At 47.0% G+C, this 15,808-nt stretch overlaps 1 protein-coding gene across 4 annotated transcripts in view; it reads right to left on the bottom strand.

Moving 5' to 3' along the window:
- Positions 1-15,808, bottom strand: part of TMOD1 (tropomodulin 1) — an 89,036-nt gene that overhangs the window by 56,398 nt on the left and 16,830 nt on the right. The window contains exons 1-2 of one of the 4 annotated variants that reach the window (XM_052645163.1): positions 11,862-11,879; positions 11,304-11,447 (exon numbers count right to left, since the gene is read on the bottom strand). In XM_052645163.1, the coding sequence (XP_052501123.1) occupies positions 11,304-11,423 (120 nt within the window). In that variant the 5' untranslated portion in view covers positions 11,424-11,447; positions 11,862-11,879. Of the gene's footprint in view, positions 1-11,303; positions 11,451-11,861; positions 11,880-15,808 lie in introns of those variants that run through there. The other 3 variants (XM_052645160.1, XM_052645162.1, XM_052645161.1) reach the window with 3 other exon arrangements.

Raw genomic sequence — 15,808 nt, 5'->3', positions numbered from 1 at the left:
CCTGACCGGGCTGGCTTGTGTACCATACCCACTTGTGTAGCTGACCAGCTCACTCCCCAACACAGTCACAGATAATCAGCACCTCCACTAACCCACAGAATCATTATCAAATTCATCAGCCTGGCATGGAGAGCTTTTTCCTGATGTGACCTCAATGAACTCCAGCCTCCCCATCTTCTCGCTTTAAGTATTCCATGTTCCAGCCACTCCAGGCTGCTCCGCATTCCGCAGCCTCGCCCCACACCATCACCCTGCCAGGGCATCACTCAAGCTATGCCCTCTGCCTGGAATTCCACCCCTCCTCCCCCACTGCATTCATCCCTCAAAGCCCTTCTCTCGGGCACCGTGTCCAGCCTTTGCAGTGCTCCCCACACCGATCTGGTGATTCTCTTTCCAACCACCCGGAGGCATCTTGCCAGTTCTTATATAATGCTCCTTCTAATTTGTCTTGGAGCACATTTATGCCATATCCCTCTCCCCAAAGAGACTAAATGCCCCTCGAAGGCCAGCTGAGATATATCCTAGTCTTCTCTGAATCCCCAATCCCAAGTAATAGGTGCTAATGTGTTTTGAATTGTCCAGAATCACACAGCACTGATGCTCCAGCAGGGAAAAGATGGTATTTCTTAGATGCCCTTCAGGTCAGCATCACACCTGCTACCCTGAGATGTTTGCTGGTCTACCCAACTGCTGCCCCATGCAGCTCTGGGGAAGGGGAAACATTATGAAAGGTGCTAGAGTTGGGGTGCCCACCATGGGGCCAGAATTTACTGATGGAGATTTTGGGAAATGCCAAACTAGAGAGTAAGACCTTTGTAATGTTTCCTTCAGGGATCTGGATTGGTTAAATTCCTATCAGCTCCTCCATCTTCCCCTCAGAACTTTCGGCAGAGCAGAACATCAGGCCATAAAACTGGCAAACTCACAGTGACAGACTTCAAATAGTCCCCAATATCATGTCTCCCCTCTCCAGTAATAAAAGCACTCCATGCTTGGCTGCACAATGGCCACCACGGTAAAAGACTACATTTCCCAGGCTCCCTTGTGGCTAGGTTGAGTCACAGTATGAGAATGTCCAGTGGCAATTTCCAGTAACTTTCCTTAAAAGATACTTGAAAAATGGCTTTTTTTCCTTTTCTCCCCACCTCCCACCCTTTCCCTCTATTCTAATGTCTGGATTGCAGTGATTATGGCCACCACTTTGGACCATGAGAATGGGGGCTACACCTTAGCAATGGAAGGAAGATGAGCTGAATGATCCTTGGGACTCTGGGAAGTCTGGGGAGCTAAGCTCTGTATCTGGCCTAGACTTCCCACCTCTGGACTTACTTGAGAGATGAATAAAACACTGCTTGGTGGTGGTTTAGTCTCTTAAGTCGTGCCCAACTCTTGCAAGCCCATGGGTTGTAGCCTACCAGGCTCCTCTGTCCATAGGATTTTCCAGGCAAGAATACTGGAGTGGGTTGCCATTTCCTTCTCCAGGGGATATTCCAGACCCAGGGATCAAATCCAGGTCTCCTGCAATGCAAGCAAATTCTTTACTGACTGAACTACCACTGCTTCAATTATGTTATTTTGAATCTCTATTACTTATAGACAAACTGCATTCTAACTGACAACCTGGGTTCTCATCCCAGGCCTTTGAGGCCACACACAGGGCACTGGTGCTCTTGGACCTTGAATCCCCTTTCTGTAAAATGGTCAAAAATCATCTTTTGAAACTTCAGAATAAAGGTTTGAACTCTATATTAGAAGCAGATTATGGCAATCAGTTTTGTCACCACAGGGCATAACTGTTCACTTCCATTCAACTGAAAAGACACTGCATTATGGGGAAGCCCTGTGAGCGCAGCAGCATCTGACTGTGCAGACTGTGCGCTGCACAGCTCCAAGGGCACTATATGTTCTCTGGTTTGTATGAACAGTGGTTCCTGGAGCTACGTGGTGCACAACTTGCACAACTGTACCTGGCTGCCCTGTGTCTGTGGTGGTACAATGCGGCTCTAAATTGCAAAAACCCTAGATTCCAGTGGGCAAGTCATATATGCATGTTCAATAAACATGTATTAAGCACCTATTATGTTCCAGACACTGGGCTAGGTACTTTTCCATCTGTCATGTGAACAGTCAAAATTGGAAACTGGGAGGTCTAAAGTCCAATCAAATGCCAAAACTTGGTTGCTTTTGTCTGTATATTTGAATGAGCTGGCCAACACTTTCAGATAGGACACTTGCACATAAAAATTCAGATGTCCAGCCTTTCTTGCAAACTTAGATGATGGGACCGTACTGGAGAGCATCTGGTGGAGTGGAATAGCAGGTGCCCTCTAGCCAAACGCAAACTCTCCCATCTGCCTCAGTCCCCACCACTCCCTACTGTCTCTGACACAGAGGTCAACAAACAGTTAACAGTCATTGGCTCTGTTGTTGCTTTTATTCCTTGAGGGTGAAGTGGTAAATGAAAACTTCCTTACGTCCATCTCTCTTTTCAAGAGCAGAAAAGTAAGAAACGACCCAAGATGGCCATGTGCCTCAAGAAAACTGGCCCAGCTTCCTTCCTTCATTATATTACCTACCTGATGTTGTGGGGGCTTGTCTGCTGCCTCTTGAGTAGAAAGTGAGGGAGAGAGAGAGATGGGGAAGAAACTGGGGGAGTGGGAAGGCAGGGTTAAAACTTTACCATGACTTTTCTTTAAGGGTAATCTGAATCAAATTAAGCAACATTTTTATATATGTTAAATTTGGATAATGGGAACACAGGCATATTCTGTACCCTACTATATGTTTAACATATTTCCTATTAAAAACATCAAAATGAAAAGGGAAATGGCTCAGTGGGGCCCTCTTTGGTGGGGCAGGTGCTTCACTGGGAGCTTAGAGGGGGAGGGTGAGGAAGGGTTCCCAAGGGAGGGGTGGAGAGGTTGGGCCTTGAGAAATGGGAGGATTCTGACTTGAGAATAAAGGGTTCAAGATCCAAGAAGTCACTCAGAAGCAGAAGCGAGGAGAAGGGGATTCTGGAGGCCTACCTGGAGGAAGGTGGCGGGGTGCAGAGCAGGGTGGGGAGGTGGTCAGGGTGCCAGAAGACCGAGGGTGGGCTGGGGACACACCGACACCTGGCCTCACTCGCCCTGACCCCGCCAGGCCCACCCTTGGCTCCGTGCACGGCCGGCAGTGTTTCTAAGGATGTGTGCCTATTTTTAGAGCAGAGATTTATTTCTTTCCATTTCAACTGTTTACTTCTGTCCTGGGCTTGTGAATCTGCCGGCTTGTGTTACAAGGGAGAACCACAGCCCTGTGGACCAGACATGGCTGCTTCCTGCATGGCCAAGAGTGTCTTCTGGTTTATGGGATAGGATGCGGGCCACAAATAGGGAGGGTTTATGATTTTGTGGACTGTGGTTGGAAGTCATGCAGTGTGATCAGAAGTCCCAGGATTCTGTCCCGGTGCAGTGGCTGATTTGCAGTGTGACCCTGAATAAGTCCCTTCCCTTCCCTGGGTTTCAGGCTGCTGTTGTTATATTGATTTCTCATCACCAAAGTGGCGATAATACTCCTAACCTCAGGAGTAATGATTCGATGAGATACAGAAAGCACCAGGTGAATGACATGTGTGCAGGAGAAACTCGGTAAACCAGGGTTTCTTTTACCCGTGCTGTGTTTGTACAGGCAGGGATTGAGGTGGGGCTTAGATCATCTCTAAGGGTCCCTCTAATTCTGAGATCCTACAGTTCTAGAGGTTTTCTCCTCCATCATTTCTCCCTGCAATTCATGGTCCCAGAATTCTTAACACATTATGGGCTGGGGGAGGCAGGTCTGTCGCCTACCGGCTATGTGATTTCGGGCATCCGTTTCCTTTTCTTAGGGTGGTTTTAACCCCAACCTGCAAAGATCAATCCCACAGAATCCTCATGGAGATTTTATGAGACAAGGCCCATAAAACACAGGTCAGCACCTGACACGTAAGATGATCTCAACAGAGAATCGTTGTAGTGTTAAAATTATTGTTGCTGGCACGGGCCTGTTGTTTTCTACTGTTGTTTTTATAATGTGTCACAGATTCCCAACTGCAGACTTCAGAATCAATTTGAAGGATTCAATTTCTTTATAAGTCTGGGATTATCTCTGCCTTCTTTCATGCAAATATTTTGATCCTCTTACTGAGACACTAAAAAATATTACTCCTTTTCCTCAAAGCCTCATTAACAAGTAACATGTATAGTTAAATTTTTTAGGCTGGTAGTTTTTGTTTTTTTTCTTTAAGATTTGTATTTATGTGAAAATAATGTAACAACTTCAAAAGAAACTGAATTAGAAAAAATGATTTGCTGGTAATTCCCAACTTTGTTCTCCAATTTGCCTTCCAGGCTCATCCCACATGCCTTCACTGGAGGTGGTAGTTAACAGCACAGGCTACTGTGTCTGACTGTCTGGGCTGGAGTCCCAATTCCTGGGCAAGCTACTTCATTGCTCTAAGCCTCAGTTTCCCCATCTTTAAAATGGGTGTGTGTGTGTTAGTCATTCAGTTGTGTCCAACTCTTTGCAACCCCATGGACTGTAGCCTGTCAGGCTCCTCTGTCCATGGAATTTCCCAGCAAGAATACTGGAGTGAGTTGCCATTTCCTCCTCCAGGGACCTTCCTGACCCAGGGATTGAACCTATATTGCAGGCAGTTTCTTTACTGCGTGAGCCACCAGGAAAATGGGGCTGATAACCAAAACTTTCGGAAGACTAAAGAAGATAATCCATGCAGGGCTCTGTCATAGTAAATGTTGACTATCTATTGATGCTCTAAGAACTCATACACTGTACCCTGACAGGTCATGGTGTGACCTGTCATTCTCAAACATCGCTATACATTGCCCATTTTCCCCACCGTCTGGTACGGCCGAGCAGCTGGCTCAGCTTCAGAGCGGCATCCACTTAACTCCACAGAGACAAGAAAGGGCAGGTCCTCTTGGGGAATCAGTCAACAGCGGATACTTTTAGCACATGGAGCATTCCTCTCCCGTGGGAGTCCAAGTGCAACAATCTCATGATAAGCTCGAGTTTTTCCAGGCCGCAGACTAAGAAAGTTTTGAGGACTTCTTCTTTTTTTTTTTTTTTTTTACTGTGCACAAGTTTGGAATCTTCTGCTGCAAACAAAGCAGCTTTCCAATTCTCCGTACTCTACTGTGTCACATGACACTGAGGCTTAACAATTGCATCACTGCAAACCTAACCCCCTCCAACACTACCTGTTAACTGAATTCAGGTCATAAGACTGTGAAGACTGTGCATAAAATCAGAGATGCTTAGAGCTGGAGGAGGTGTCAGAGGGCATCTAGGCCAACTGTGTCCATTTTGCAGACTGGGAAACTGAGATCCAGAGAGGGAAAAGCACTTGCCTAAGTTGGGAACAGAGTCAGGATTAAGGATCTCTGCATCTCAGGTTGTCTCTAGGAGGAAAAGGGGACAGTCTTTCATACAGTACCCTCCCCAGCTATAAAGCCAGAGCACATGCATGGCTCAAGCTCTCTTCCTGAGGACTCCAGTGAAGCCTTTTAGTGTCAGGGCTAAGAGTGGACTCAGAGCTGTGTCATGGTTCTGCCACCGCCTCACTGCAGTTTCTTGGACAAGTTACTTGACCTCTCAGTTTTCTCATCTGCAAAATGGGATGACAACAATGCCTGTACCGCAGGATTAAGATGACAGTTGAATGAATTAATATTTTCAAAATGCAAGAACAGTGTCTGCATATAAAAAGTGCCCTCTAAGCGCTTGTTGAACTAAAATTAAAACAGGAGGGGTAGAGCATATAAGAGAGAGGACAGTGGGCCCAGACGTGTGACCAGTGCAAGTTCCCTCCTCTCTCTGGGCTCGGGTTCTGCTCTGTGAGTTGGAGGGCTAGACACCCGCTGGTCTCTGCGTCCCCTCCAGGCCAGTGGCCCGGAGGCCTCTTGTGGTCTGCATACCTTTGGCCTCTCCCTGTGCTGTGATTTCAGAACATGGGAGGAGGTCAGGTGAAACTCAAGCTGGAATGTCTGTGCTCTCAGCAGGAATGGAGCCCCACGAGACCTTTTCAAAGCTCCCCTCCTGACTTGCAAATCAGGTAATAGAGGCACCTCAGTGAAGGGCCAGTTGTGAGGTGGAGACAAAAACCCCAGTGGTCTTGGTTATCTCCTATCCTTGCTCTGATTTCTCTTCTCTTTTTCTTGAACTTAGAGAGAAAGCGGTCTTTGAAAATGTCCACTTGAAACCACAATGGTATGAGGATCCCAGGTCTCGGATTGCCAACCCTACTCCAAAATTCAAGTGTATTTGAACCTTCCTCCTGCCAGAGGGGGAGGTGGCACACTTTGGGGCCTGCTTGAAACCTGAGTCTCCACGCCCTGGTCCTGTGATACGGGGCGAGACAGTCAGCTCTCTGTGCCCCAGGCTCTCTATCCCGCCTGTGTTCACAGGCATACCTTCCTGTTAACCACCTGCAAGAAGGGCTCAGGTGTGTAAGGGCACAGAGGCCCTGGGAATTTGCTTCTGGGGCCAGATACTTTGATATTAGGAGTGGGGCCATTTGCCAGTTTGGAAAATGGAGCTCCAAGCTGAGGCTCAAACAGTTCTCAGGGGCTCTACTCTGAGAGGGTTCCTCTATCTGCCTAGTCCAAGGTCTGATGTCTGGCTCTGAACCTTGTCATCATGCATCCAATATGCAGCCACAGCCTAATCCTAACTCATTTCCATCCAGGGACTCAGGGCAACTCCAACAGCCTGGAAAGCCAGAGGCAGAAGGCTTTGGGGGCTTCTTGGGGAATCTGTGCTTCACCCTGGGAGCAGCAAAGATTCTTCAAGATGATGGAAGGGTTGCAGAGAAGGGCAGGGCCCTTGCTTATCTTTAGGGAAGATCTCTGTCAGCAAACCCATCCACTCTCTGTCCTCGGAACTCCCTGGGCTGCTGAGAGAAGTCCACAGTCTTTAGCCTGCCTTACACCTCCCTCTCCCCCCATGTCTAGCCCCCTTCCAGGCTCAGCTAGCCCTCCACCGGAACCCCACCTACACTCCCCACCAGCAGCTGCTCTCTGTGCCTGAGCCTCTGCTTGTGGCCTTCACTCAACATACAATTGTTTTTATTCATGGCTTAGAAGAATCCAGGGCCCAGTTTCAGTATCACCTGCTCTGTAAAGCCTCCTACCGAAAGGATTCACCCTTTCCCTGAGCTCCTTGTGTGCTCCCACTTGGGGTGTGGCTTATTGCGCCCGCTCCCCTCTGGACTGAGCACCTGAGGTCAACTCCAGTGGCCTCGCTTCGGGGACCATCTCCTCCTGGTTGGGTGTAGGTGTGGGCAAGGGGTTGTGGGCAGAGGATACATTCCTGGAGGGGTTTGTCACTCTGTGGGGCCTAAAACCCAGGACCCCTAGACAAGGATTCTGGGTTATCTTAAAGAAGACGTTTAATCAAATCTGGAGGTAGGACCAGTTTATAAGCTCATGGAAACTTAGTCCTGAATGGGGCCAATGAGGCTCCATCATTCCATGGACTGGGACAATAAGGTCTGAAGGACAGCAACTGGCTCAAGGTGATGTGAATGTGAGAGACACAGCCAGGGTTGCCCCTGGAACATCTAACCTCTTGTCTTGCATCTTCTCTGCTAACCTACACTCCCTGTACACGAGCTGTGGTTACTGGAGGGTTAGTGAAATGGTACAATAGTATTTACTGTATGGATCACTGTTAAACTAGGCTTGAAGAGTGACAGTGTTTTTAAAAAAGACATGAAATATCCCATTTTTAATAAAAATATATCAAATGGAAAATTTACTTAATTCAGTAATATTCATTCTGTACCTTCTCTGAACTGGTCATCGGCCAGGGTGCCAAGGATATACAGATACAACGACAGTATAGCAGGCCACCTCGGAGTCCCTCCCTTGGTTCTGTCACAGCTCTGTGGTGACTGGCCAAACCACGGATGTGGCCAGTGAGCTTCCTGTCTTGGGATGCCATAACCTGGCTGCAGAGGCAAATTCTGAGCTTAAACACATTTATATGTACTACTTATGAAACGCAAAGATAAAGACATCAAACCAGTGGAAGCAGATCTTTGTATATTAGTTGTTTAGTTGTGTCTGACTCTCTGCGACCCCATGGACTACAGCCTGCCAGGCTCCTCTAGCCGTGGAATACTCCAGGCAAGAATATCAGAGTGGGTTGCCATGCCCTTCTCCAGGTTATCTTCCCAAACCAGGGTCGAAGCCATGTCTCCCACACTGCATGCAGATTCTTAACCATCTGAGCCACCAGGGAAGCCCTTTACTTCTCAGTTAAGTCATTCCATGACAGACATTCCCTACTGTCCTGAAGCAGCTGGCTTGACGGAATGGTGGATAGGGCTTTTGAAAACTCAGTTCCCGTGCGGCCAGGTGGTGAAACCCTGCAGGGCTGGGGCAAGGGTCGCTCTGAGTCTGAACATGCTCTGATTCAGTGTCCAGTATGTGGTGCTGCTTCTCCATGACCAGGACTCCCGGGTCCAGGAGTCAAGGGTTGGCACAGGGATCCAGAAATTGCCAACATCCTCTGGATCATGGAAAAAGCAAGAGAATTTCAGAAAAACATCTACTTCTGCTTCACTGACTACACCAAAGACTTCGACTGTGTGGATCACAACAAACTGGAAAATTCTTAGAGATGGGAATACCAGACCACTTTACCTGCCTCCTAAGAAACCTGTATGCAGGTCAAGAAACAACAGTCAGAACCAGACGTGGAACAATGGACTGGTTCCAAACTGGGAAAGGAGTACATCAAGGCTGTATATTGTCACCCTGTTTATTTAACTTCTATGCAGAGTACATCATGCGAAATGCCAAGATGGATGAAGCACAAGTTGGGAGAAATATCAATAACCTCAGATATGTAGATGACACCACCCTTATGGCAGAAAGTGAAGAAGAACTAAAGAACCTCTTGATGAATGTGAAAGAGAAGAGTGAAAAAGCTGGCTTAAAACTCAACATTCAAAAAATGAAGATCATGGCATCTGGTCCCATCACTTCATGGCAAATAGATGAGGAAACAATGGAAACAGTGACAGACTATTTTCTTGGGCTCCAAAATCACTGAAGATGGTGACTATAGCCATGAAATTAAAAGATGCTTGTTCCTGGGAAGAAAAGCTATGACAAACCTAGACAGCATATTAAAAAGCAGAGACATTATTTTGCCAACAAAGGTCCATCTAGTTAAAGCTATGGCTTTTCCAGTAGTCATGTATGGATGTGACAGTTGGACCATAAAAAAGGCTGAACGCTGAAGAATTGGTGCTTTTTAACTGTGGTGTTGGAGAAGACTCTTGAGAGTACCTTGGACTGCAAGAAGATCATCCTAATTATTCATCAGAAGGACTGATGCTGAAGCTGAAGCTCCGATACTTTGGCCACCTGATGTGAAGAGCCAACTCATTTGAAAAGACCCTGATGCTGGGAAAGATTGAAGGCAGGAGGAGAAGGGGATGACAGAGGATGAGATGGTTGGATGGCATCATTGATTCAATGGACATGAGTTTGAGCAAGCTCCAGGAGGTGGTGAAGCACAGGGAAGCCTGGCATGCTGTAGCTCATGGGGTCGCAAAGAGTCAGACATGACTGAGACTAAAAAAACAACGACCCACTCACTATCACAACTGGTACCCCTAGTGACCCACTGGCAAAAGTTTTGCTTCCTGTTCCTGTGACCTTATGCTCTGCTGGCCTCAAGGTCTTAGTTCCAAAGAGAGGAATACTTCTACTAGGAGACACAGCAATGATTCCATTGGATTGGAAGTTAAAACTGCCACCTTGGGGGCTTCTTATGCCTCTGAATGAATAGGCAGAAAGGGAATTTCTGTACTGGCTGGGATGATGTGTGTTGATTACCGAGGGGAAAATTAGGCTGCTGCTCCAGAAGGGTGGTAAAGAAGGGCATCCCCCTGAAATACAAGGGATTCCTTGTATTCCTATAGGGCTTTCTCAGTATTACAAGGCCCAGGAATTAAAGTCAATGGAAAACTATAATAACTCAATCCAGGCAGGACTACTAATGGTCCAGGCCCTTCAGGAGTAGATTCATTCCATCAGGCAAAGACTCACAGCCAGCTAAGGTGCTTGCTGAAGGCAAAGGGAGCAGAGAATGGGTAGCAGAAGAAGGCAGTTATAAATACCAGCCATGACCATGTGACCAGTTAGACAAACGAGGACAATATTGTTATGAGTATTTCCTCTGTATTTTTATGAACATGTTTGTGTATGTGTGAGTCTATGTATGTGTGTATGCATTAAGTAAATATCTTTGTTTTCTTCCCTCTATTATTCTCTCAATATGTAACAAAGAATGTACTGATTTTATATGGTGGCATTTAAGTATTGTTAATTTTATATCATAGTATTAAGTTTCAGGCTATCAAGGAGAAAAGTAAACATTACTCAAGGACTTTACTTCTTCTTCTGGCAGGTACCCAGGATAGTTGTATCACATTAGGCAGAATTATGACCTTATTATTGTCCTATATGGAGATAAGTATGGTTTAAAAAGATGTGTATGGGTGCCAAGTGGACCACAAGTGGACATGTGATGATTAATTTTATGCATCAACTTGACAGGGTCACAGACTGCCCAAACATTTAGCTAAGCATTATTCTGAATATGTCTGTGAAGGTATTTCTAGATGACATTAACATCTGAATTGGTAGACTGAGTAAAGCAGATGGCCCTCCCTAAGGTGGGTGGGCCCCATCCAATCAGTTGAAGGTCTGAATACATATACAACAAAAAGGCTGAAACTCCTACCAGTAAGAGGGAATTTCTTTCTGCCTGACCTTTTTGAGTTGGGTAATTGCTTTTGTTCTGTTTTCTTGCCTTTGGACTTGATCTGAAACACTGGCTCTTCCTGGGTCTTGAGCCTGCTAGCTATTGGACTGAAACTATACCATCAGCTCTCCTGGTTCTCAGGCCTTTGCACTCAGGCTAGAACAACACTTTCAGTTGTCCTGGGTCTCCAGGTCGCCAACTGCAGATCCTGGAACTTGTCAGCCTCAATCATCATGGAAGCCAATTACTTACAACAATAAATTTCTTTATATCTAAATCTATATATCTATACTATTTGTTCTTTTGGAGAATCATGACTAGCACAACACACACACACGCACACACACCCCCCCACAAAGGCGAGACCACTCTAGGGCTATTGCCACAGAAGGAAAGGCGAAATGGTGCCCCAGGCAGTCAGCCTGCCCCTCCCCCAGGCGGCAAGAGTCACCGTTTGTGACAATGTGTCCCCTTCGGTGCCTACTCACATCAGGGTCCAGCTCATCCAGCTCGTTTTCCAGGGTCCTTAACTCCTCTTCTGTTAGGGCTCCAAGGATTTCATCTTCATCCAGGTCGCGGTATTTCTCTAGTTCTCGTCTGTACGACATTGTGAAAGAGCTTTCTGTGCTGACCTACTGGAAAGAGAAAAACCTTAGAAAGATTCTTCTTGGATTCATTCTCAGAGCAAGTAGATGCTTGTCACTCACAAGGAGGCCTGGGCATGTTTTATGAATTGTCAGGCTAATAATTACTATAATGGAATCCTGAATTAAGTTGGATTAATTCTCTAATAAACTGTGCAAGGTTAAAGTCCTGAGGGCATGCGGCTCAACAATATGTAATTGTTGTAATTGGCAAGGCCATTAGTTACAAGTAATAGATGATTATAAATGGCCTATGAGTGCCTGAAAACTGTTTCATTCTTCAAGTAGTTCAAATATTTTCTGTACAACTCTCTACCCCATATATCCTTATGGAAAACATGCTGGACATTCTGCCAAGGCCTATCTTAAAAGCAGGGTGAACATCAGTGGTCCATTGAGCACCTGCTGTATGCAGGCTCTTCTACAACATCTCATTCAATCCTCGTGAAGAACAGCTGACGCTAATAGCTAACTTTTTTAAAAAAAATTTTAATTGGTAATAGGGAGAAGACTCTTGAGAGTCCCTTGGATGGCAAGGAGATCCAACCAGTCCATTCTGAAGGAGATCAGCCCTGGGATTTCTTTGGAAGGAATGATGCTAAAGCTGAAACTTGAGTGCTTTGGCCACCTCATGCAAAGAGTTGACTCATTGGAAAAGACTCTGATGCTGGGAGGGATTGGGGGCAGGAGGAGAAGGGGATGACAGAGGATGAAATGGCTGGATGGCATCACTGACTCGATGGACGTGAGTCTGAGTGAACTCCAGGAGTTGGTGATGGACAGGGAGGCCTGGCGTGCTGTGATTCATGGGGTCACAGAGTCGGACACGACTGAGTGACTGAACTGAACTGAACTGAATAGCTAACTTATACTACCGTACACCAAGCTGTGATTAAGTGATTCCCAAGGACATCCTATTAATAATTTAACCTCTGTGGCAGGCATTCATTCCCACCTTGTAGATGAGGATGTTGAGTTTAGAGAGGTTGCTGCTGCTGTTGCTAAGTCGCTTCAGTCGTGTCCGACTCTGTGCGACCCCATAGACGGCAGCCCACCAGGCTCCTCCGTCCCTGGGATTCTCCAGGCAAGAACACTGGAGTGGGTTGCCATTTCCTTCTCCAATGCATGAAAGTGAAGAGTGAAAGTGAAGTCACTCAGTCGTGTCCGACTCGTAGCGACCCCATGGACTGCAGCCTACCAGGCTCCTCTGCCCATGGGGTTTTCCAGGCAAGAGCACTGGAGTGGGGTGCCATTGCCTTCGCCTTAGAGAGGTTGAGGGACTCACCAATCACACTACCGAGAGGCAGAGGAATCACCATTTGAACCAGATCTGCTATGTTCCAAGCCTGCACTGTTCTAGCCACTGCACCCACACCTTTTCACAGAATCCCCTAACTTCATGGCCAGAAGGAGACCTCCTTGTCCAGAGCTTTCATTTCACCTCTGAGGGAGCTGGCTCAGAGAGGAAGTGACTAACGGGAGGGAGGGGGTCTGGGAAAAGGGGGTCCAAGTCTGCCACTCGCCAGCTGTCCTCCTTGCTAGAGACGCCTACTGCTCATTCCCCATGGCACAGAGGTACCTGACACCCGTGTCTGGATCCCGTCTCTGCTACTTCCATAACTAGGACACTTTCACACTTGAGAACTCATTCAGTCCTGGTCCCACACCCTGTAAATTGAGTCTTTTAACTAAAACCATTTTGTCAACAAAGAAACTGAGGGATGGCTTAGGCCTTGACTCAGAATCCCTGTCACCGGACCCCAGTGCTTCCATTGTACCACACCGCCTCTCACCTAACATTGAATTGTGTCCCCTCCAAGTTCTTCTGTTGAAATTCTAACCTCCCCACCTCAGTAACCCAATACCATGATCCAAGTAAGAATGTGACAGTACTTGGAAAGAGGGGTGTTGCAGATGTAATTAAAGTTCAGTGAGGTCATGCCAGAGAAGGGTGGGCCCCTAACTCAATAGGACTGGTGTCCTTATGAAAAAGGGAAATGGAAACAGACAGGCACACAGGAAGAGCATCACGTGAAGATGAAGGCAGAAACGGAGGTGATGCTTCTACAAGCGGAGGAATACCAAAGATTCCAGCAAGCCACTAGAACCTGGGGAGAAGCCTGGAACAGACCCTCAGCCCTTGGAAGGAACCAATCCTGCCAACACCTTGATCTTGGATGTCTGGCCTCTGGAACTTTAAGACAATAAATCTCTGCTTTTTAAATCAGTCAGTGTGCGGTACTTTATTATGGCAACCATAGCAACTAATACAATCAGCATCACCTTTCTTGCAGCAGTTTGTGGTTTCAGACCCCAGTGCAAACAAATACAAACAAAACCCATGGCTCATCTGTGAAATGATTGATGGAATTTTCCAGAGTAGAGAAAAACAAAACCTAGGAAAAGAACCAACTTATCAATCAAAAAGCTGGGAGTAATTGTTGATCTAAAACAAAGTAATTAAAAATAAACAAAAACCAAAGTTGACTCAGCTACCAGAAGCAGGCTCCATTTCAGGAAGAAAGCAGAGATCCATGCTATTAGTGCAAGTCTGTGCCTGTGTGGGGCTATTTGTAGGAGAAGCCCGTGTGTGTGACAGCTGGCTTGATAAGAAAGGCCTTGATTCCCAAATACAGAAAAGGCCAGTGCTATCCCTTTTTCTAAGCATGGCTCAGCTTGACCTGATGTCTTCCTCTGACCAGACCCCAAGACTGCAGTGTTCAGACTATAAATGGGCCCCCCCACCCCTTGATTCATTTTTATTTGTTTCCAAAGAAAGCACAAGCAACCGACAATGGTATAGATGATAAAGAAAAACAACCCTTCCTGAAGGCTCTCAGAGAATGGCCTAATTTGGATTTTCCTGAGTAGGGAGCCAGGAGAGGCCCTGTGATTTCCATCTCGGGGCCAAGAGGACCCTAGTGGAGGGCTCAGATGCTTCCCGACCATCACAGAGACATCTCCAAACTAGCCTCTCTCAGGTGGGCTGCAAAACACATTTCTGGTGCTCAGACAGATCCTGGGTTGTACACAGTTGCACGGGACTCTGGACTCCCCCTGACTTCTCAAAACTGTCGGTGTGCTTGCTACGACAGAGGTCCGTCACCACGATGGTGAGGCTGCAAGCAGAGCTACCCTGACCTCTGGGCCAGGAAACTACATCTCTGAGAAACCTTTCCTGGAATTGGAACCTCACGGAACAAAGTTTGGGAAACACAGCCTTGGATTCACCTCTGGGTCACATGAGGGACAAGAAGGGACTGGGGGAGAGGACCAGCTGAGACAGGTTTGGGACCCTGGGAGCTGCCCATGCTTGACTCCTTAGCCAGTTGACTCATTTTCCTAGATGCTTTGCACTAAAATCCTTAGAAAAAGTCATGGATGGACCCTGGAGAAGGGACAAACTGGGACAAGGGAACAGACAGGGGAGAGAGGAATCCATGTCAAAGCAGACGGGGGAGAAAGGAGCTGGGAAGAGGCGAGAAGACATGTAGGTGGCAACTAGGGGCCTGCTAAAGGAGGGGTGGGGCTGGCTGGCAGGCACCTTCAGAGATGCCCTCCTGAGGGCTGCAGTCTTTAAAGTTCCTGGAGAAGTCTCCATCTTAGCGCACACAGGAAAATTACTGTCCCACTTACACACTCCGAGGTGCCAATGAATTTAAAAATCATATTTCAAAGGATGTAAAAGGCCCTTTCTAATGTCAAGTGTCCTGTGAACAGAGTGACAAGGTATTTCATTAAATAAGCTGAGAGGAATGGCGAACTCCTAAGGTAAACTATGAAGCTGTCGGCTTCAAGCCACACTCATCCACTTGGCTCCCAGGGGTGGTTTCTCTAAAGTGAGATTCTTCTCCTGTGTTCAGTGACGTGTGGAAACTGGAGGTCAGAGAGACACAGGGCGGGAGGGAGGTGAAAACACCATGTTAACAAGAGCCCACTGAAAGCTCGGCTTTAAATGATGGCTTGGAAGAGAGGGTATTTTATAGCTGTTAGTAAAAGCCTCTGTTTCCTACTAAAAGAGGTGTCACAGATGGACACAGTCTGAGATTCACAGGACTTTGGCCAGACTGCCAGCTGAGGAGGTAACTCGCTGGGGTGGCCCTCGATAAATCCCTCCTCTCCCCTAGGCCTCTGTTTGCTCATCTGTAAAGTGAGTATAAATGGACCAGGAAGTTCTGTTTGCAACCTAGCCCCCAGGGGTGGTGTTTACCCTGTGCTCAGGGGAGACCTCAGGTTCCAAGAAGTTTCTCCAGACCCCTGCAAGGGGGTTAAGTGGGAAAGACTAAGCAAGGGTGCTTCCCCAGTACTGCCTGATTTATTGGGGGTTCCATAGAAGATTGCTCTTGACA

This window comes from Budorcas taxicolor, chromosome 8 (assembly GCF_023091745.1).
Source record: "Budorcas taxicolor isolate Tak-1 chromosome 8, Takin1.1, whole genome shotgun sequence".
Classification (NCBI taxonomy): Eukaryota; Metazoa; Chordata; class Mammalia; order Artiodactyla; family Bovidae; genus Budorcas; species Budorcas taxicolor.
Note: the sequence above shows the minus strand (reverse complement) of the source record. Positions and strands in the feature narration are given on the sequence as shown.